The following is a 23,658-nucleotide window of genomic DNA, read 5'->3' as shown; positions in this document are numbered from 1 at the left end:
TATGTGTTTGGTCAATGGTTGGGCTTTGGGTTATGGGTGCTAATTATTGGAGCAATTTAAAAACATGGGGTGGGGCACCTGGCTGACTTAGTTGGTAGAGCATGTGACTCGTGATCTCAGGGTTGTGAGTTTGAGTCCTATGTTGGGTATAGAGATTACTTAAAAATCTTAATAAATAAAAAACACATGGGTTCATAAGGGCTTGTTTTAGAGATTTGGTGATTTCTTGACAAATTAGGGTGTTCCATTTTTTTTAAAGTCATTTTTAATTATATTCCTACCTAAGAAATGATGTTTGATCTTTCAGACTAGGACAGCAGTCACTCTCAACTGCCACCATTCCTTAGTGTGAGTAGCTTCCTTTTACAGTGAGCTTCAGCAGGACTAAGGCACAGCTCATCTACAGGCACCTGATCCCTACTCTGTTACCCCTTTTTTTTTTGTTAATTAAATGGTTATAGAGTAACCAAGACTGTTTTGAAACATTCTTGGGGATTTTCAGGGGAACTTGTATAAACTTATACAGCTTCTGTGGCTATAATGTAGCTTCAAAGTCGGTGCCATAGCCTGGGCCCACAAACAAATTGAGCCAGAAGTCTGACTCAGGAGAGTTCAAATTCCATATCTAAATGGCATACTGCAGGGTTGGGTGCTGTGCTGTTGGCCAGCTCAGAATCTTTTAAATTTCTAAAAGAAATTTAGAAATTTATCTTCTACTTTGATACAGTCATTAAATCAATGGAGGTTGACCTTAAAGACACATGGCACTGAGATTGAATTTGAATTCCAATTTTCCTTATACCAGTCTTGTTTTATATAATGGTGAATTGTAGCAGTATTTATACTATTGCACCTAAGAGGAATTTAAGGTGATTTACAACACGTATTTACAATATTTCAACACAAAAACACACATAATAATATTTTTTAAAAGTTGGAACATAATAAAGGAAAGAAATGTGCCAGGACCTTTAAATCAGGTGGTTTCTGTAATTGCATGTTGAGCTGTTAGGTTCTAACCAAGGCAAAATAGCAACCATGTTGAGTGATTCAACATCTGGAATGAAATTGCTTTTTACACTTTGCAGTTTCTTTTTTTTTTTTTTTTAATTTTATTTATTTATTCATGAGAGACACAGAGAGAGAGGCAGAGACACAGGCAGAGGGAGAAGCAGGCCCCATGCAGGGACCCTGACGTGGGACTCGATCCAAGGTCTCTAGGATCACGCCCTGGACTGAAGGCAGAGCTAAACCACTGAGCCACTGGGGCTGCCCTACTTTGCAGTTTCTATATCACCTTCAAGGATATTGATCATATATATACACATGTGCATATATATATACACACACATGTATGTGTATGGGGCCATATACATACAACATATATATGTATATATAGGGGGCATATACACATAATATACATATATATTCATATATATATATATGTCAGCCCCTATCATATTGTTCACACACACACACACACACACACATACACACACATATATATATATACTTTTTTTTTTTACTCTATTTTAGTAAGATACAGAAATACTATTCTAATGTTTCTTTCAAGGGCCTTCTACATCACTTAATAGGAGTGTAAGCCCTTGAGGTTGTTTCTGGAGGAGCTAAGATTTTAGAGTCTAAGTATTTTTATCTTACAACTTCATTCAGGGAGAGAGCTTCAGGGTAGTCACCATCCTTCTGAATGTTTCCAAACCTGGAGAGCTTCAGCATTTTCTGGGAAGCTTTACAAAATAGATAGGTTCCTGGCATCTGTGTAGAACCTCTTCAGCAGATTTGAGGTGGGATGGAGAGATCTATTTATATTTTTAAAAACTCCAGGGGATCTGATGACTGACCCGCTTGGGAACAGTTGCTTCATCCTTGCAAATATCAGAGTTCTCCTGAATTACTGGTGAGTTGGGTCCATTTCTAGCTTGAAGTGTAGAGGCCAATTCCAAGGGGGCAAGGTTAACAGTGTCCTGTGAACATTCAGGAAGTTGCCCTATATTCCTGTCCACGGGTAAAAACCTGAATAGAGATAATTTTTCCCTTAGGGAAAAAAGGCTCTGCACAAAACTGTTTAAACTATTTGACAAATAGTTGGCTAAAATCCCCTCTCTGTCAAAAGGGCCTATAATTCAGTTTATCATCCAGACTGGAAGATTGGTAAAAGTGAAATGGGGTGCCTTTCATAATGAAGCTGGGAAAATAGGTTAGTGTCCTGGGCATACCAGGATATCTCATGGTCCTAGTTATAAAACATTTCTCCATTTAATTTTGCTTTACATAATTTTAAAACTAAGCCAGTGGTCACAGGGACATTTGCATGAAGGGGTCAGAAAGCAATACAAATGAGTTTTGGCTGGAGGGTGAGGTCATAAGAAAATTAAATTAATAGCTGCAGGAGTGGTTAGTGGTTTCTGTAATTGCACACTACATCCAGCTGTGAATTTTCTGATGATCAATGCCAACTGGTACAACGTTCCCGTTCCCGTACTGTCAGGGGCAGTACAATGTGGTGGGGACTGTGCTAAATGAAGAGCCTATGCCTTACCTAAGAGGGCAGAGGCTCCTCAGCCTGTGCTGATTATTTGGGTGCAGAATTGCCTGATTTTTCACAAGAGGCTGAGAATGTAGGGGTTTCAGTGAAATTTACCAATATGTAAATATTGGCAAGTTTTCCATTGTTTGTCAAAGTACAATCTTGCAGAGTCCTTACAGCCTCATCCCTTCTCTCCCTTTACTTCCTGTGTTTTATCCACACGGGGCACACTATTCCCCACATCCTCTAGTGCCTTTACACGGTTTTAAGCAACACCTTCTCTTGGGAGTCTTCCCTGATTCTATCTTTAGGTTCCCACAGCCTCTTGCTTTTGCCATCACAGCACTTACCAGCCATGGTACATGCCTGTCTCCCCTAGGAGATTGTGCACACCTTGATGGTAGGCACCATCCTTTTCAGGCCTTTGTTTCAGTGCCTTGTGTGGTTCCCAGAATCTATAAACAGTAGCTTGTGTTTCTAGAGCTTGACATTGTACTCTGCCTGAATCATTTCATGTAATCCTCCTAACAGCCTTCCGATGCCAGGACTGTTATCACTCCTGTTTCCTAGATGAGAAGAGGTGAAACATCCTGCCCAGGGACACTTAGCTCACAACTGGCAGAGACAGGACTCGAACCCTGGCCGTCTGTCTCCAGAAGCCACATCTTTTTTAAAATAATTTTTTAAAATTTTTATTTATTCATAAGAGACACCGAGAGAGAGAGGCAGAGACACAGGCAGAGGGAGAAGCGGGCTCCATGCAGGGAGCCCGACCTGGGACTCAATCCCAGGACTCTAGGATCAAACCCCGGGCTGCAGGTGGCGCTAAACTGCTGAGCCGCCCGGGCTGCCCCAGAAGCCACATCTTAATCAACAAGCTACATTCTCTTTCAGAATGTACTTAAGGAATGGCTGGTAAATGAAAGAACAAGAAAGAGAAAATGAGGAAGAACAAGAAAGAACAGAGGAGGGATAAAATAGAAACCTGCCGTTATCACAGAGGAGCAAGAGTATCGGTTCACTTATGGCCAGAGGGTATGCAGTACATTCAGTTCTGCAGTACAGGGTGGTTGTCCAGGTTGGCCACTGAGCAAAGTGTCTGCCTTGGGGGCCTGGAAGGGCGAGAGAGACCTGAGTCAATTCTGCAGAAAATGGCAGGTTGTTCGTTAGTGGAAATTATCATGCCTAAACCCATTTTTTCTCACGCAGCAAGAGTTATGTTGTATGGTCTCTGGGGAATAGAGCCAAACGAGAGAGTTTTCAAGGATGTTCATTGATCTAATGGATCTATTTCTTTGGAGGGACATCCAGAACTGAAGCTGGCTCCATTATGAGCTGGTTCTAATGGCACTTGACGGTCGGGAGGACATTAAACCAGACAGTGTGGGATCCTGGGTTAAGTGGATGGAGCCCCCCAGCTGTGTAGCCTCATGCAGAGGGCTTTAACCTCTGCTGCTTCACTGCCTCATCTGTAATGATACAGGCCCTCGCCAGCACCGTGTGAGGAGTGGTAAGTGAAGCCTCGCCTTTAAATACTTAAACTGTGCCTGGCACGTAAGAAGCACTTTGTAACTGACAGCCGTGATTATGATTGATTATGATTATAACAGTTATATGTCATGAGGCTCAGAGCCCACTGTTCAGGATAGGGACTAACCAGTGTTGGAGAACCAGGGCTCTTCTCTTTCTTAGAGACCCTTCCAGGGTTGTGTTCTGATTTGGGTATTTTAGTAGGGTGGGGTTACTGGGCCCCGCCCTGTAGAGGCCAGTTGAGATGATTGTCCTGCTATGCGGAGACACCTAGCCAGCGGCAGGGGGTTGTGACGCCAGTTCCTCCAGTGGAAGGCCACAGCAGAGGAGACAGAGGTGTGGCTTTAAATTTGGATTTCTCTTTGGCTCTGTCAGTTAGATTGGGAGCATCTGCTTGGTAAACAGAAAGGGAAAGGGATTTGGAATGAGGGCATGTGGTTTCAAGTTCAGGCTCAAGTCTTTAGCTGTGAGCACTTGAACCAGTCACAGCTTCTCTGAATCTGTTTCCTTATCTGTGAAGTTATCTTATATGTTGGTGGTAAGGTCATCAAAATGAGATTGTATGGAAAAGAGCTTTAGGATTGTTTAAATTCATTTTTTCCCCCAATAGTAGATGGCTCAGAGAATGTGAACTTCATCTGTTTCTGTGTCATTCCATTTGAGTCCCAGCTGATGATATTGTCTTGTAACTTTCTGAGACTAACTTTGACTTCCCATCCTTTTGTCAAGAAAGAAAGAAAGGAAGGAAGGAAGGAAGGAAGGAAGGAAGGAAGAAAAAGAAAAGGAAGGAAGAAAGAAAAGAAAGAAAGAAAGAAAAAATCAGACCAAAAAATGGGATGGCCAGGCTTCGGTTACTCCAGCTTGGGACTCTTAAGGCTGGTTCTAGCTTGTCTAGGACATGTCAGGATGATGTACTTAACAGAATTGCGTCTCACACAAGACAGTTTGAATCAATGCTGGAAATTTCAGAGTTCTTAGCAGCTGAGCATATGAAAGGAAAAGAAACTTCTATTTTTATTTTTTCAAGCTTTTCCCTCCCCCACTACCCTTGTCTCATCATTTTAGTTTTGTGGGTGGTCACCTTCCAGGATAGTGATGTTGAGGGAAATGATTATTTGATTCCTTTTGAAATAGTCATTCCTGAAAGAGTATAATGAAGCAGCATGATAATATATTTAACAACACTAGATATTTTAGATTCAGTCATTCATTGGACAAATATTTATTGAGCATCTACTATCGATAACACAGTGCAAAGGGCAAAGTCCTGCCCTCCCACACCGTACTGTTTAGTAAATGGGCCCTGAGACATTAAATAAATAAACCCACAAAATAGATTTGTAAACATAATGTGACAAGTGTCATGAAGAAGAACAGTGTGTTAAAAGGAAGGCGAGGATCTACCTTGGATTGGAGGTCAGGAAAGGCCTGAGAATGGTCATTTACATGTGACCTGGAGGAAGAGTCAAGGTTAATGAGGCAGAAGTTATAGTAGGTGCTAAGACCCTGCAGTGGGAAAGAACTATGGAGGGCTATAGCTAGAGCTTTGTTAGAGGATGGGGAGGATGGTGGCATGAGGAAGGTGAGGAAGGAAGCATGGGCTTGTTAATGATTTTGGATTTTATCCTAAGGGGACTTTTTAATGCTATTAGATTTCATACTAATCGATTTCACACTATTAGATTTCATGATAGATGGATTCCATCAGGCTGCTGTCTCCGGAGACAGAATTTGCCAACAGAATTATTAAAGTCCCAGAGTAATGCTTCAAGGTCTTTTTAAAATTTTATTTATTTATATTTTATTTTATTATTATTTTTTTAAATAATTTTTTTAATTTTTATTTATTTATGATAGGCACACAGTGAGAGAGAGAGAGGCAGAGACATAGGCAGAGGGAGAAGCAGGCTCCATGCACCGGGAGCCCGACGTGGGATTTGATCCCGGGTCTCCAGGATCGCGCCCTGGGCCAAAGGCAGGCGCTAAACCGCTGCGCCACCCAGGGATCCCTATATTTTATTTTTTAAGTAAAGCTCTACGCCCAACATGGGGCTTGAACTCATGACCTTGAGATCAGGGCTTGCATGCTCTACCAACTGAGCCAGCCAGGTGCCCCATCTAGGACCATTTTTAAAACAAGAGGGTATATATGGTTCTTGATTTTTTTTTTTGATTTTTTAAATTTATTTATGATAGTCACACAGAGAGAGAGAGAGAGAGAGAGAGAGAGAGAGAGGCAGAGACATAGGCAGAGGGAGAAGCAGGCTCCATGCACCGGGAGCCCGATGTGGGATTCGATCCTGGGTCTCCAGGATCGCGCCCTGGGCCAAAGGCAGGCGCCAAACCGCTGCGCCACCCAGGGATCCCTGGTTCTTGATTTTTAAAAAAGTGAAATAAACATGAAGTTGCACCAGATCAGTCTTCTCAGGAAGAGGGGCAGAAAATGAATTTGTTTTCAGGTTCATCCAGGGACCGACTCTGCCATATGGACTTGGGGAGAGCAGCCTGCCCTTGCCTAGATAGAAGAGCTTTTCCCCGTGGCTGGATGAGAAGAATGTCTGAACCTTGGATCAGGGGCTCTTGCTTTTTGTTTATATATTGTGTATTTTAAAGATTTTATTTTTTATTTTATTTTTAAGATTTTATTTATTTGAGGGAAAGAGAGCACAGGAGAGGGAAGGGGCAGAGGGGGAGGGAAAAGCAGACTCCCTGCTGAACATGGAGTCAGACACAAGGCTGGATCCCACGACCCTGGGATCATGACCTGAGCTGAAGGCAGACGCTTAACCAACTGAGCCACCCCAGCGCCTCTTTAAAGATTTCATTTTTAAGTAATCTCTACACCCAACGTGGGGCTTGAACTCACAGCCCTGAGATTAAGAGTCACATGTTCCACCAGCTGAGCCAGCCAGGCACCCCAAGGGCTTTTTGCAAAGACAGATCTCTGGTAAACAGATGATGGGAAAGCCAGAAAGGGAGGTTAGGAGGTCAAGATCTCTGCTCTGGCTTCCACATCCTGCTACATTCCAGAAGAATTTTGCCTGATAAAGTCATAGCATATGTGAACCGGAAGAGACCCCCAAGTATCAAGCCATCCACCCTTTACTTTATGGGGTCAAGGAGCTGGTGGTGGGGGAAGGGGGTATGGACCATGACAGCAGCATCACAGCAGCTGCCTCAGAAGGGGCCAGTCCCTGGAGATACCACAGCGCAAAGGGCAGACAAATTTTCAGATTCACAAGGGCTGATTAGAAACCATGGCTGCTGAAAACTGCATCAGATATGGAGGCCTAGGGTGTAAGACCTTGTGTTCTAGTTTGGTGCCTCAGGGGGCTTCTTACTCATGGTTCAGCCTTGTGGAGACACTCAGGTGTTCACAAGATCTTCTACAGTTGACTCCAGAGTGGAGGTGGGGGTGGGGTGGGGATAGGCATTGGGTGGGGATGTGGGGGTGTAGGGGCGGGGACTAGGACCCTGTGAGTGCTGGGGGTCTGTATGTGTGTGTTGCCACCATTCTGCACCTGGAGTTCTTGCAGTCCCATCAAGGAAGTTCTTTTTTTTTTTTTTTTTTAAGTTTTTTTTTTTTTTTAGATTTTATTTATTCATGAGAGACAGAGAGGCAGAGACATAGGCAGAGGAAGAAGCAGGCTCCCCATGAGGAGCCCTATGCAAGACTCGATCCCAGGATCATGCCCTGAGCTAAAGGCACAGATGCTCAACCCCTGAGCCACCCAGGCATCCCAAGGAAGGTCTTTTAATATCAAAGTCATGGACCAATACTGGGACAATAGTAGTATTTTTAGTATACCTTGGTTTAGAAAATACCTAGCCTCAAAATATTGCTCTGTGGTTAGTACTACTGCAGAATGAGTTTGTGCCTCATTCATTACAATATCCTCTGTAATTCACTTGAAAAATAGCTGCACATCTGTGTGTGAAGCATGATATTTATTCCATCCATGTGTCATGCTCAGCTGGCAGATGGATTTGATGGCTCACTGTAGTAATGGACTGGCTTTCCCCAAGCATTGGTAGCCCATAAATTTGGAATGGCTAGTTTGGAAGATTTGGCCTGCAGAAAACCAGCCACCTATAGGGGATGATCCTAGTCATAATCAACCTCTTGGGTGAGAGGAAATGGACCATATTACCACCTTTTAAAATATTCTTTATCGCTTTTTTTTTTTTAAGGAGGCTGCAGGCCCAGTGTGGAGGTCAACATGGGGCTTAAACTCATGACCCTGAGATCAAGAGTCAAAGGCTCAACTAACTGAGCCATCCAGGCATCCTTCTGTTCCTTTTTTTAATTACAAGAGTAATCCAAGATTATTGTAAAAAACAAAAACATTACAGAAATATATAACTGTGAACAGTTTGCAGTGTTCCAATTTTTTCTGTGCATAAATAATGTATTAAGATTTTTCTAGAAATAGGCTGTTGCTGTACATAATGTTCTCTATATGTATGTGTGTCTTTAATGTACTTGGTAACTTATTTTAAGGAAGCAGTGAAGTTCAGCCAGAAGAACTTTGGGTCTGGCTTCAGGGTTGGGTTCTGGCTCTGTAAATATACTAGTTGGATGGCTAGTAATACAGTGATGTACTAGTTGGATGATCCCAAGTACATCACAGATTTTTCTGAGCCTCAGTGTCCTAGTCTCTAATGTATGTGTCCTTTCTTAGAAGGTTGTCCTGAGGATCTGATGACAGGATATATAGACAGGGTATATGGGGCTCTGTGACCCATAATGATGTGGATGTAAAGGGTTGTTATTATTGAAAAGTATGATTTCAGCCCTCTTGTTTTTCAAATGCTCTGATCCACATGAGCGAATACTTCACCCAGTAGTGACTTCCTCAGTGGTTTCCTTGGTGGCAAAGAGGCACTAACCTGCTCTTTCGTTTTTTCTAGGTCACTCCCGGAAGCAAGGCTGCGGCAGCTAACTTATGTATCGGAGATGTAATCACAGCCATCGATGGGGAAAATACCAGTGGTATGACACACCTGGAAGCTCAGAACAAAATCAAGGGCTGCACGGACAACATGACCCTCACAGTCACCAGGTGAGGCCCATGGAAGTGCTCAGCCACCCGCTGGAGGCTGTGTATGGGCAAGGTTGCCACCCCCAGTCCAGTGCCATGTGTGCCTCGGACAGGCTGGCAGGTCTGTAGGAGTGGAATTTCCTCAGGTTGCTCATTTTCCTCTCACATTTTCCCAGTGCTGCTTCTAGTTGGACCAAGAGTGGGTGTCGTTCTCTAGGAGCTCTGCATTTTCACTTGCTTCAACACAACCAGCCAAAGCTTTGGGGAAGTAAAATCAGTTAAGTATTGTTAGGTGAGGGATGTGTGGGTGGCTCAGCAGTTGAGTGTCTGCCTTTGGCGAAGGACGTGATCCCGGGATCCTGGGATCGAGTCTTGCATCGGGCTCCTTGCTTCTCCTTCTGCCTATGTCTTTGCCTCTCTCTCTCTCTGTGTCTTTCATGAATAAATGAATAAAATCTTTTTTAAAAAGTATTAGCTTAAATAAATGAAAATTTCTTCCTGGAAACCATTGGGAATCTCCTGAGGGTGCTGCCTATGCCACCCCACACCAAGCAGGGGTACCATGCCAACAGGTTATAGTCGCAGAGAAAGATGTCAGCAACAGCTTACACAAAATGCTGCCTGTGAGCTTCTGTGTGCTACAGAGAGGGAGAGTTGGATGTTCTCAGGGGGTTGCCATGTGAGGAGAGGGCCCTGGGAATTGTGACGGGGTGAGGTCTTGGGAGGGGTCCTACACGGGCATGATTTCAGGAGAGCTTCGGTTTAACCCTTACTGGCTCCCTCTTTCCTGTTGAATCAAGTCCATACTCTTCATTCTGATCTTCTGTTAACCTGCTGTTTGGTTGTGGGTTTTTAAAAAAAGACTTTATTTATTTATTTAAGAGAAAGCCTGAGCAGGAGGAAGGGCAGAGAGAGAAGCAGATTCTCTGCTAAGGGGGAACCCAATGTGAGGTTTGATCCTAGGCCCCTGGGATCATGACCTGATGTGAAGGCAGATGCTCATCCAACTGAGCCATCTAAGAGTGCTGTTAACCTGCTGCTTAATGGCATTAACCTTAACTTCTACTGTTTGTTTTTTTTTTTAAAGATTTGTTTTTATTTATTTATGATAGACATAGAGAGAGAAAAAGAGGCAGAGACAGGCAGAGGGAAAAGCAGGCTCCATGCCGGGAACCCGATGCGGCACTCGATCCCGGGACCCCAGGATCGTGCCCTGGGCCAAAGGCAGGTGCGAAACTGCTGAGCCACCCAGGGATCCCTGCTTCTACTGTTCTTCATTGTGAACATTTGCTCAGGTTATCTATGAAATAGGTTTTATCGCTTTTTCTACCTTGTGCCACAGGACTGACAGGGAGACCAAATGTAGGGGAAGAGGTCAGGATATTTTGTATACTTCAGAGCCCTGGTCCCATAGAAGGTGCACCTTTTTTTTTTTTTTTTTTTTTTAAATAAGTAGGCTCTACACCCAACGTGGGACTTGAACTCATGACCCTGAGATCAAGAGTCACGTGCTCTACCTACTGAGCCAGCCAGTTGCCTTGCACCATTTTTTTCCTGTCCCCTCAAAAGCACATTTGTCCCTCATTCTCATCTCCCTTTCTACCTCAGTCCAAGTGCTTTCCAAGACATTCATTCATTCATTCTTTTTTTTTTCATTTGCCAGTGAATTCAACAGGTATATCTTGTATCGGTCCAGCACCGTGCTTGGCACTCTGACCATACAGGATAAATGTTCTTTTTCTCAGAGAGGAAAGAACTACACTATTGAAAGCCGGGACCAGACTAAGGTTGTTGCTGTGTGATCAGTACAAAAAAACCCTTTCCGGCTCAAGATGGGAGGCATTGCTTTTATTTGGGCCAGCGTGGTGACCTGTTATTCACAAATAAGTTGGTTATGTGGTATGGCTCAAGAACCCTGGGAGAGGTAGAGGAGAAGCTCGTTTCGTCCTGATAGAGGTGGGACGGCACGAGGCTGCCCAGGAGCAAGGCGGAGGGTAGTAAGAGCAGGTGAGCTGGGAGAGGTCCGGGCCACAGGGAAAGTCCTTGGGGGCTGGTGCGGGCAGCCGGGCAGCCGTCAGACGAGATGTCATCAGGTTGGTGCTTTGGAAAGACCTGCTGGGGGCGCGTGGAGGGGGGGCGGCCGAGTGCTGGTTTGGAGGCGGGGGTCAGGCAAGAGGGCACATTTTCTTGACTTCAGGATATGTTATTTAACATGGATGAAACAACCACGTTGTCAATCTGTCACAGATCTGAACAAAAAATCTGGTCTCCCCTGGTGACAGAGGAAGGGAAACGTCATCCGTACAAGATGAATTTGGCCTCGGAACCCCAAGTAAGTACTCGATCGCCCGCCCAGCCTGCCGTCTCCCCTTTGACACGGCTTAGCGCGCTCCCATGTCTCCTGCCCTGAAGGCCTGGGCGAGGCTGAGGCCCGGAGAGCCCCCCGCTGACGCCGCAGGGACCTGGCTCCGGTTCCCTCCCTTCTTCCCGTAAGGAGCGGGAGGATGGCGCTGGAAAGCCCCAGGGCAGTGACGCCTGAGTGTAGGAAGTGATACAGGAAGTGGGCCGAAGCCTTCCTGCGCCGAACAGGGTGGCAGGACAGCAGTGAAATAAAGGAGCTGGCTCGGCTCCCGGTGGGCTTCAGCGACCTGCCCATCATACCAGGGAGAAGACCAGGGTAGGTCCTGAGGCCTGCCTCTCCTCCCTGGGCCCCACTCTCTGGTTGTCCTGAGCCTTCCAGTGGACTCTCTCCTCTTTGTAGAAGCGAGACCCTAAAATCACAAAATAAAGTGGCAGTTCAGACTGACAATGCGGTAGGCAGTCAGTGTACGGCTTGTCAGCCAGATAGAATTTCTGAGCAAAGTAGACTATCTGAAGATCCCGTAAACAAATCTCAGTAGTTAGATCAAAAGTGATTTTCTTTCTTTCTTCCTTAATTGTATCTTCTACATTATCTACAACGAATGGGTATTCTTTTGAAATAAGGGGGAAAGAAACTTCAGAATGTTTAGAACATTTTTGCAAAATTCCTCATGTCTGACCTGTCTCCCTTTTACAAAGTGTGTCTTGGATACATGAATGAATTGTTAATGATAAGTCAATAAAGAGGAGAGCCTGGCTGACTCAGTCAGTGGAGCACTTGACTCTTGACCTCAGGGCTATGAGTTCAAGCCCCATGTTGGGTGTAGAGATTATTTAAAAACAGACAAACAAAAAGTTAAAGTTAAAGTTAATAAATTGATAAATTGGCTTTTAAAAACTACTCTTAGGGGCATGTGGGTGGCTCAGAGGTTGAGTGTCTGCCTTTGGCTCAGGTTGTGATCCCGGGGTCCTGGGATTGAGTCCTGCATCAGGCTCCTCTCTCTGTGTAATTACTCTATCTCATGAGTAAATACATAAAATCATAAAAAAACAAAAAACAGAAACTACTCTTAGGGTGGTTTGTGATTGTTGTTATACATTTAACCCCATTTGAAGATTTGAATTTTAACTTTTTTTTTCTAAATGTGGGATATGACTTTTTATGGTAAGTCAAGATAAAATAAAAAGATAACACATAGCTAGCTATCCTTTATACATGACGGAAACTTCTATGAAAATGAACTCATGGGCAGCCCGGGTGGCTCAGCGGTTTAGTGCCGCCTTCGGCCCAGGGCCTGATCCTGGAGACCCAGGATTGAGTCCCATGTCAGGCTCCCTGCATAGGGCCTGCTTCTCCCTCTGCCTGTCTCTCTGCCTTTCTTCTCTCTCTGTGTACCTCATGAATGAATAAATAAAATTAAAAAAAAAAATGAACTGATGAAAAAAAAGAAAACGAAATCATGGAGTGTATTGTGTGAATAAATTGAGTAGTTTTTTATAAGTCCAGTTTTCTCAAAGGTATCTGTTAAAATTTCTGAAATGTAGTTACACAACATTTTTTTCAGTAATACATAAAAGTCATACTCAGGAAATCCTAAGAGTTATATTAAGGACCATTTTGCATCTGGCATTTCAAAACTGGCATAAACATGTTTTTCCGTATAGCTCTGTAAGGAAAGCTGATAGAATGGCACTCAGCCTATAAACCAGTAGTTGTACAAACTAATTTTATTTTTTTATTATTTTTTGAAAGTTTATTTATTTTATAATAAGGTCTACACCCAACATGGGGCTCAAACTCACAACCCCGAGATCAAGAGTCACACACTTTTACAACTGAGCCAGCCAGGCACACCTCATGCAAACTGATTTTAAACATGTCACCATTAATTCCAATTTCCCAAGGAGTTCTTTCTTAGCTACTTCACTGAATTTACTGTAAATGTTAAGTTTTAATGTGTTATGTTCTCATACATTTTATAATACATAAGGAATGATTTTGTTTTAATTTGGTCTACCTAAAATCTTATCTTCGCTTAAATAAGGTAATACTTAATGTTTCAGTTAATACTTTTTATATGTCTTATGCTTGGGTTTTCATCATAAACATATAATCTGGTCCCTGTATTCATATTTTGAAAGGTATTTCCCTTCTTTAAAAAAAAAGAATTTAAAAAATTCTTTACAAATACTTTAGCATCTAACTTGAATATATTTTTCTTTTGATTCCAGTAATTCTTCATTCCTATGAAAAACTTCCCACTCTCCTTTTTCCAAAACCTTCCACTTCCAGTCATTCTAAAATAAAGGAATGAGTAAGAGCAGAGTTCATCTATAATTAAAAGATCTGTTAGTTCATGTAATGCCAACCACCACCCCAGCTTATCTGAGGTCAGAGTAGTTACACACCTAGTTTATATTTCCTCATTATTGAGTTTCCTTGGAGACTGATAAATACAAAGCCCAAACAATTACATCATCCTTCCCAAAGGCAGGCCCTGAATTAACCGCCTGACTTCTGGACAGACCAGTATTCACATGGGGTTAGAGATATTCCTTTTATGTACAAAACAGATACATTCTCAGAAGATTCTCTATAAAGTGAAAACTCAGAATTTCCAACTGGGATAATTTTCTGTTGACGTCCGTTCTAATTGAAAAGGTGTTTCTAGGGAGGGAGAAGGGACCCAACACTGGTTGAATGTCTGCTACGTGCCAGTCACTGTGCTTGGTATGCTAGTATGTCACACCAAGTCCTTATGGACAAGGTTTTATTTACTTCATTGTAAAGATGAGAAATGGGTTCAGAGGGATCCCTGGGTGGCGCAGCGGTTTGGCGCCTGCCTTTGGCCCAGGGCGCGATCCTGGAGACCCGGGATCGAATCCCACATCAGGCTCCCGGTGCATGGAGCCTGCTTCTCCCTCTGCCTGTGTCTCTGCCTCTCTCTCTCTCTCTCTGTGACTATCATAAATAAATTTAAAAAATTAAAAAAAAAAAAAAAAAAAAAGAAATGGGTTCAGAGAGCTAGAACTTGCCCAAAGCCAAACAGGAAGTGATGGGAAAATTGAGTGGAGACAGAAAAATAGGAATCTTCCTTGGAATCTTCCTTGGTGCTCAGCATCCTGCTCTGAGGAACTGCTGCAGAGAGAGAGAATAGAACTGCGACTATGGCTGTGTCTGTGTGTCTATCCCACGCTGCCCTGACGTGCATGCACCAAAGTCCCGAAGCCACCACCAATCTACAAATCCACCGCTGATCTACAAATCCCCTGCTGTTAATGACTATTCCTCAGGGGTTGTCATTCCGTAAAATTCACTTAACCATGCTTTGGTTACTGCTGAAGTTACTCTCCTAACTAATTAGACCTCCCCCTTTATGAAGGATCTGTGTGTACTTTGCTTTTGTCCAAGGTGGACAAAGTGAACTCAGCCTTCATTTCTACATTAAAACCTCACTGTTTCCAACTGGTTAAAAAGGAAGCCTATCTGACTAGTGAAAAAGAGATTGCAATCAAAATATTTTCTTGTGGTCTTTTATTTTAAATCAGTACATTGTGAAGTAGGCCATTACTTTTCATCATAGTGTTTTTAAGAAGGTACAAAAGACTTGAAGTTTTGGCAAAAAAGAGAGAAGGAAAAAAAAAGGAAGAGCAACAGAAGACCAGAACTCTTTGGGGGCCAGTTGTTATGGGCCTCGGTGTTAAGAAAGAGAACAGGGTTCAGGAAAGTTCTGTATCGGGGAACACAGAAAACATGGTGCATGTTGAGTTTAATAGCTGCACCGTCCGTGTAGTCGGGTTGGTCCAGAATATTTGTGCGGAAAAAGCATCTTTCCAGTTGGATTGTCAGAAAAGCCATGATTTTTAAGAACAGGAATGTTAGTTTAAAAAGTGTGTGTGTAAGTGTTTGCAAAGAAGCTCTGGGCTGTTGTAGTGGCAGGAATTACCCAGGGCTCCTGGCAGCCCGGGGAGGGGTGGAGGGCACCGGCTCACGTTCTGGGAGGGGCCGGGTGCAAGGAGCTCCTGGACGTGCCCCTCTAACCGGTAGCTCCAGCCTCTAGCTCCAGCCTCTGCCTGCCCAGCCGAGCCGTGGCCTTCTCCTGCAAGCAACCACAGACCCTGAGCTCTTTCTACCCCTTCCTGCCAGAGCACCAAGCCACCTCTGTCATCTCAGCAGCTGCTTTGCCCGGTGGCCTCACAGGCTTCTTATCTTGCTTGTCTGACCCACTGGATCCTAGCTAATTTGTTTCCACATTTTATCGTTTCCTGCTCCACACTGACCCAAGCGACTGCCTGTTCTTCTCCTCCTTGTACCGTAATCCCTCTGGAATGTGCCCTGAAAGGGTGTATCAGCTCCAGCTTGAATCATGACAGCCCAAGGCACCTGGGGGTGTCGTGCCCACGGGTGCCCAGCTGCAGATCAGGCCTGACTGGGCCCCAGGGAAAAAGGAGAAGCCGGAGCTGGTGTGCGACCCAGGGCCACTGTAGCTCATCAGAACACCTTTCTTTCTTTCTGCATTCAGCCTGCACTGTCCCTCGAGGGGTGTGCACCAAGCGCCTCCTTGATTTCTCTTCTGATCTCTGCCGACAGGAGGTCCTGCACATAGGAAGCGCCCACAACCGGAGTGCCATGCCCTTTACCGCCTCGCCGGCCTCCAGCTCTGCCCCCAGGGTCATCACAAACCAGTACAACAACCCAGCTGGCCTCTATTCCTCTGAAAACATATCCAACTTCAACAACGCCTTGGAGTCAAAGACAGCAGCCAGTGGGCAGGAGACAAATGGCAGAGCGTAAGTAGGCCCCTGAAATCCCCCACAGACCAGTCCTGGAAAAAGCTGTTCGCAGCAGGACCAGGTTTGTCCAGACAGATAAAGGGAGGTTGAGCCTTCCAGAGAGGAAAAAAAAAAAGTCTCCTTTAGTGCTGTTGTCTCTGCATTCATTTTCCTTATTTCTTTTATTTTTATTTTTTTTCATTTTCCTTATTTCTATAAAGGGGCAAATACCACTGCCTTGTAGGTCTGCTGTGAACGTAAGAAGTAATGTGTGAAAACACCTAGTACTGTGCCTGGCACGAACTAATCAGTTATTCACTGAGACCTGTGTTGTTCTTTTCTGGATTTCTCTGGTCATTACCATCTTCTCAGTGATCGTATTCCTTCTTTGACAGCCCTACTGATTTCTTGAAAATTCGTTAGTATTTATAGTTTGGGGCTTCTGCTTGTGTTCACCATCTGATCTGAGCAAGGGACAAGTACTTCATGATGCAGTTTTTGTGAACGAGTGTTTGCTTTCTTCTCCAGAGTGGCCCAGTGGAAACAATAGAAGAGAAGTTTGTGAGGATATAAATGTGTGTCAGTCGGAATGGGTTCTGATCTGGGGCAGAGGTGGGGTGGGGGGAGCTGCAGGTGGACAGGGTAGAGAGGTTTAAGGAAGTATCTTCCTCAGGGCTCGGGAGGCCTGTCCCCTCCTGTCACCAGCCATGTGGCCATAGTTGCCTCCGACTCTTTATCCGAAGTATCCTCTGGCTTCCCAGCAGAGAGGGCCCAGTGTCTGCTCCATCCCAGTCTCCACTCCATCCCAGTCTCTTTGGTTGGTTGTTTTTTGTTTGTTTGTTTGTTTTTATATTTTATTTATTCATGAGAGACACAGAGAGAGAGGCAAAGACATAGGTAGAGGTAGAAGCAGGCTCCCCGTGGGGAGCCGGATGCGGGACTCGGTCCTAGGTCCCCGGGATCACGCCCTGAGCCAAAGGGAGACGCTCAACCACTGAACCACCCAGGTGTCCTGGTTGGTTTGTTTTTTAAGTAGGCTCCACACCAAGCATGGAGCCCAGTGCGGGGCTTGAACCCACAACCCTGAGATCCAGACTTGAGCTGAGATGAAGAGTCAGGTATTTAACTGACTGAGCCACCCAGGCGCCCCTTCCCAGACTCTTTGAAAATGAACCCAGGAATACTGGGGATACCACAGCCCATAGCAAAGGATCTGGGCTTGAGGATGGAGAATAAATAGGAGGTGGGACCAGTTCTCTGTGAGTGAAAAGATGATGGACTAGGTCATGAGTTGCCCCCTCAGGTGCCCAAAGGTGAGAGGGAAGATAAGGACCTGAGGGCAGAGCTCAGAGTGCAGACAAGGGGGCACAGAGTGGCCTATAAGCAGCTGAACGTGCAACACGCCCAGAGTGGCTCCCGCAGCTCTGCTCAGTTAGTTTCTGCTGATTTAATTTCACTGAAACGGAAGCTAGAAAACCTTTTTTTTTTTTTTTTAATCTAAGACCTCCTAATTTTTAAATGTAGGTGACAGATTTGTTGGAAAATACCATGTGGTCCAAACCTTGTCTGATCTCTGTTCAAGGTTACTGACATTGTAGTAAGCGAGGCAGAATGGCTTACCTTGCTTTTGGGTGCTTCTTCCCCCAAATTCTGATTTCCGCAGGGCCTTAGTGGCTTAAGATGATGATACCCTTCGAGGTGACGTAGTACTTGAGAGAGAGCATCATGCTGCCCCCCACCCTGGGCTTTCCATGAACATGACCTGAAGGGAAGCTTTCTCTTAGGCAGCTCCGTTGGGGAGTCAAATGGCCAAAACTCCAAGGGCTATGATCCCTGTTCTTTGCTGCTTTGGGGCCAGGGGAAGCTGAGAACATGACCCTCTTTTACTGTCCCGCAGTGGAATGTTCCATGATCTGGGTTTAATAACCCAGGAAATGACACATCCTTAATTGAAAGAGCTGCTATGCATTGGGAGAAATATGAAGCTGGGGCGTACTTTAGTCTGGCTTTGGTGGCTATTCCTTTCTTAATGTCTTCTTTCTTCTCTCATGCTCCCCACCTGCTCCCCCCTTCCAATCTGAAACAATTAAGTCTGAAACTGTCTGAGCACTTGCAAGCCTTTCCTGTAGACCCTGTCCCCTCCTGTCATGGACTTTCTGGCTACAGCAGGCTCTGAGTCTTCTTGGTATCACGGCTTTCTTTCCAGATTTTCTCAGCACAGGGGGCCGAGCTTCTGCCTCATTCCAGACTCTGAGGATAAATCTAGAAACAGAATACCAGCAGCCCATGGCAGAGACAGAACCTGAAAGGGCCATGCTGCCCGTCGTGGGGCTCTGCTTACCAGCCCACTTTAGAGAGGCCACTGGTGTGGCAGCCCCTGGGTAGCTTGCTTGCTCAGTCAGCAGAAGTCCCAAGCGCTCACTCAACTCCCACTGTTTAGTCTGTAAAATTCACTGAGGTTCCAGAATTGGCTCACTTCATACTTTGCATCTGAGGTCATCACCGATTCCCTGGGGCTCACTCTGAGTTTCTTTGTCCCATACACTTCAAAGCAGCCTAGGGTGTGTGTGGCTCCCTGTCTCATTGGGCGTCCCCATGTGACAATACAGACAGCATTGCTGTTTCCAAATTAATTAAACTGGGATGGCAGGCAAGAGGCGACATCTGTCGCCTGTCCTCCCAGCGCGCGGGCACGCTCGCGCGTGCGCGCGCACACACACACACACAGCTGAGTGGGAGGGCCTTGGGGGCAGTTCAGCTTAACAATCATCTATTGAGTACCTACTGTGTACCACGTGGCTGGAGGAAATATTGCTCTGGTCAGCCGAAAGCTTTTACCTGCCCTCTGACCTCTTTGAACTAACTGACTTTAAGGGCTCTAGTCATTTTCTGATAATTCAGGGCCTGGATTTCCTTGTAGATGTGATGCTGCTTTATACTATCCTAAAGGGACAGGCTTCGTAGACAGAGGGCAGGTGAATTCCGGGTAGGCCTCAGACCTGGAGCAGACCATGTAACTTCTCTGAGACTCAGCCTCCCCATCTCTGACATACACCTAATACTTTCTACCTCATCAGCAGGTCATTTAAGGAATGCAGTGAGGTGTGCAAAAAAAGCACCCAGCACAGCCCCTGGCCTCTGGCAGGTGCTCAGTGAATGCCGGTTATTACTGATTTCACTGCCTGTGAGGACTCCATACCCATCACTTCTGAGTACTGGGGGCTCTGGAAGGCTAGAAGCACGTAGATTAATGTTCTGGGGAAGATTTTGCTATGACTTATGGTAGACTGCCTTCTTTTCAGCATCGTAGCTTAAGTCCAGCGAACCAGCACAGTCTATCGCCTTCCTGATGGAGTGGTGGCCTCGCGTGGAAAGAGTGGGCTCCCTTCACCAACACAGTAGTCCAAGGATACCAGCTCTTCCGGCTTGTGTTCTCAGGCTGAACCCTCCCCCCTCCCCCATATACTCAGGAGGCATACTGCTAAGCAGGTGCAGTGGGAATAAAGGGATGCATTGTTCTCCATTCAAATGATACCAGAGAGATTATATTAACCCTGACTCATTCAGAGCTGGATCAGAAGAAAATCTCCATCATGATGGTGACTGTTTACCCCCTAGCTAAACTTGCTCACGGCCCCCAGAGAACTGGCTCTGGAGTCTGGGTGTTCCTCCCTCCTCTCCTGGTGCCCATAATCACTCCTCTGGTTTCTTATTACAGGTCCCTCATCTAGGCCTTTGAAGACTGAAATTTAGGGAGACTTCTAGCTAGGCTCCTTTCCCAAAAAGGATTAGCTAGGGTTTCTCAGTGCTGTGTGTTTTGGTGAACAATGGGGTAACCGTGTTGAGGCACCTCCAACATGAAGAGGTTTTCTGAGTCAGCCTGCATCCTTCATCCCCGCTGACCTAACAATCAAGGACCAAAATCTCTCCATTATTTCCAGTTAGCACTTAATGTCCCTCGTGTGGGGAAAAGATTTCTTAAGCTTAATTAAACTTTAAAAAGATTTTTATTTATTTATTTGACAGAGAGCAAGAGAGCATAAGCAGGGGGAGAAGCAGAAGGAGAAGCAGGCTCTTCACTGAGCAGGGAGCTCTCACATGGGGCTCCATCCCAGGACCCCCGGGATCATGACCTGAGCCGAAGGCAGACACTTAACTGACTGAGCCACCCAGACGCCCTAAACTTTTTATTTTAAAGTAATTGTAGATTTACGTGCAGCTGTAGGAAATAATAGAGGTCCCCCATGCCCTTTGCTCATGGTACCACCTTGAAAATTATAGCACAATATCAAAAGCAGAATACTGAGGTCAGTAAGGCCAAGACAGAGATTTCCTTCACCACAGGGGCCCTCATGTTGTCCTTTTATAGCCACACCCAACTCTCCCCATCCTCGCACCCACCTTAACCCCTGGCAGCCACTAATTTGCTCCTCATTTCTATAATTTTGTTATTTCAAGAATGTCCTATTAATGGAATCATACAAGAGTTGACCTTTTGGAATTGGCTTTTTTTTTACTCAGCATAATCCACTGGAAATTTGTTTGATTTATTCAGATTGTTTCATGTACCAATAGTTCCCTCTTTTTCCTGTTCTAAGGATATTTTTCATTGTGGTAAAAAATACTTAACATAAAATATGTGATCTTAACCATTTTTATTTATTTTTATTTTCTTAAAGATTTTATTTATTAGAGAGAGAGAGAGCTAGAGAGAAAGAGAGAACACAAATGGGGAGGGGGGGAGAGAGAGAAGCAGACTCCTGCTGAACAGGGAGCCCAATTCGGGATTCCATCCCAGGACCCTGGGATCATGACCTGAGCCGAAGGCAGACATTTAACCCCCTGAGCCACCCAGGTGCCCCATCTTAACCATTTTTAAGTGTACAGGACTGGTAACTATATGCACATCATTATGCAACAGATCTCTAGAACTTTTTCATCTTGCAAAACAGAAATTTTGTATCCACTGAACAGCTCCCCTTTGCCCTTCCCCTCTTTTTTTTTTTTTCTTAAGGGAGGGGGCAGAGGGAGAGGGAGAGAGAATCTTAAGGAGGCTCCTTACCCAGGGAGGAGCACAGTGTGGGCTCCATCTCACAACCCTGAGATCATGACCTGAGCTGAAATCAAGAGTCTGATGCTAACTGAGGCACCCAGGCACCCCTTCCACTCTGCTAGTAAGAGTGACCACTTTAGGTACCTCATATAGGTAGAATCATATGGTATTTGGTGTGTTGTGAAGGGTTTATTTCTCTTGGCATAATGTCATCGAGGTTCATCCACATTGCAGCATGTGACAAGATATTTTTTTTAAGGCTCAGCAATATTCCATCCTCTGTATGTACCACATTTTCTTTATCCTTTCATCTGTCAGTGGACATGTAGGCTGCTTCCACACCTCAGGTATTGTGACTAATACTGCGTTGAACATGAGTGTGCAAATATCTTTTTGAGATCCTGACTTAAATTATTCTGTGTAGGTACCAAAAATGGGATTGCTGGATCACATAGTAACTTTATTTTTTATTTTTTGAAGAACCTTCATAGTGTTTTCTATATATAGGGCAGCCCCCATGGCGCAGAGGTTTAGCGCCACCTGCAGCCTGGGGTGTGATCCTGGAGTCCCACGTCGGGCTCCCTGCATGGAGCCTGCTTCTCTATGTGTGTGTGTGTGTGTGTCTCTACGAATAAATAGATAAAATCTTAAAAAAAAAAACCCAACATAGTGTTTTCTATAGCACTGTGCTATTTTACATTCCTACCAACAGTACACTGGGTTCCAATTTCTTCATCCTCACCAACATTTGTGGTTTATTGGTATTTTGTTTTGGTTTGGGGATTATTTATTTATTTGTCACAGGTGTTCTATATCCTTTCATATGGTTGCTGGCCAAGTTGTGTCTTTTTGGAAAAATGTCTGTCCAAGTCCTTTGTCCATTTTTAAAATCAGGTTATTTGGATTTGGTTGTTTTTTTGTTTTTTTGGTTTTTTTTTGTCCTGAAGTTGTAGGAATTCTTTATATACTCTGAATATTAACCCCTTATCAAATATATGTTTGTAAATATTTTTTCCTATTCCATAGATTGCCTCTTTACCCTGTTGTTTCTTTTGCTATGTAGAAGCTTTTTAGTTTGATATACTCCCATTTGTCTAATTTTGATTTTATTGCCTGTGCCTTTGGTATCATGTTCAAGAAATCATTACCAAGACTGATGTCACAAAGCTTTACCTCTGTTTTTTTCTAGCATTTTTATGGTTTCAGGTCTTATAGTAAGTCTTTAATCCATATTTTAATTGATTTTTGTATCTGATGAGATAAAGGTCCATTTTCATTATTTTATATACAGATACCCAGTTTTCTCAACACCATTTTGTGAAGAGACTATCCTTTCTGCATTGTGTATTTTTGGCATCCTTTTCAAAGGTCATTTGACTATATTTACCAGGTTTTTTTCTGGGCTCTGTATTTTCTTCCATGGTCTATATGCCTGTCTTTATGCAGGTACCACACCATTTTGGTTACTATAGCTTTGTAATATGTCTTGACATTAGAAAATATGATATCCCTAGTTTTGCTTTGCTTTCTCAAGATTGTTTTGGCTATTTGGGGTCCTTTAGAGATGTCATATGAATTTTAGGATGCTTTTTTCTATTTCTGCAAAAAGCACCATTGAGTTTTTGATAGGGATAGCATTGACTCTGGAGATGCTTTCAGTAATATATATATTTTAACATTATTATTTCTTCCAGTCTATAAACATGGATGTCTTTCCATTTATTTGTGTCTCTTTAATTTATTTCATTAGTGTTTTTTAGTTTTCATTGTACAGATTTTTCATCTCCTTGGTTAAGTTTATTCTCACAGATTTTACTCATTTGATGCTATTGTAAATGGGATTGTTAAAAAAAAAAGTAAATGGGATTGTTTTCATAATTTTCTTTGTGGATTGTTCATTGTCAATATATAGAAACACAATTGATTTTCATGTGTTGATATCAGAATTGATTCTGCAGCTTTGCTGAATCCCTTTATTCTAACAATTGTTTTGTTTGTGGATCTTTAGGATTTTCCACATATAAGATCATGCCATCTGTAAACAGAGATAAATTTACTTCTTTTCCAATTTCGATGATTTTTATTCCGTTTCTTGCCTAATTGCATAGGCTAGGATTTCAATACTATGTTGAACAGAAGTAATGAGAGTGATCCTTGTCTTTTTCCTGAGCCTAGAGGGAAAGCTTTCAGATTTTCACTGTTAAGTATGATGTTAGCTGTGGTCTTGTCATGCATGACCTTTATTATGTTGAAATAATTTCCTTCTATTCCTGATTTGCTTAGGGTTTTTATCATGAGAGTGTGTTGAATTTTGTGGGATGTGTTTTCTTGATTAACTGAGATGATCTTGT

At 43.9% G+C, this 23,658-nt stretch overlaps 1 protein-coding gene and 1 long non-coding RNA gene across 3 annotated transcripts in view; both read left to right on the top strand.

Annotated features, from left to right (window-relative positions):
* PDLIM1 (PDZ and LIM domain 1) overlaps positions 1-23,658 on the top strand; it is a 47,203-nt gene that overhangs the window by 7,972 nt on the left and 15,573 nt on the right. For both annotated transcript variants that reach the window (XM_025466595.3, XM_025466596.3), the window contains exons 2-4: positions 8,990-9,141; positions 11,368-11,452; positions 16,073-16,272. In XM_025466595.3, coding sequence (XP_025322380.1) covers positions 8,990-9,141; positions 11,368-11,452; positions 16,073-16,272 — 437 coding nt within the window. The remainder of the gene's footprint in view (positions 1-8,989; positions 9,142-11,367; positions 11,453-16,072; positions 16,273-23,658) is intronic.
* LOC125753897 (uncharacterized) lies at positions 8-4,854 on the top strand. The gene is made up of 2 exons (XR_007406682.1): positions 8-3,583; positions 3,860-4,854. It is a non-coding gene; the product is annotated as an uncharacterized LOC125753897 (long non-coding RNA).

This window comes from Canis lupus, chromosome 28 (genome assembly GCF_003254725.2).
Source record: "Canis lupus dingo isolate Sandy chromosome 28, ASM325472v2, whole genome shotgun sequence".
Taxonomy (NCBI): Eukaryota; Metazoa; Chordata; class Mammalia; order Carnivora; family Canidae; genus Canis; species Canis lupus.
Note: the sequence above shows the minus strand (reverse complement) of the source record. Positions and strands in the feature narration are given on the sequence as shown.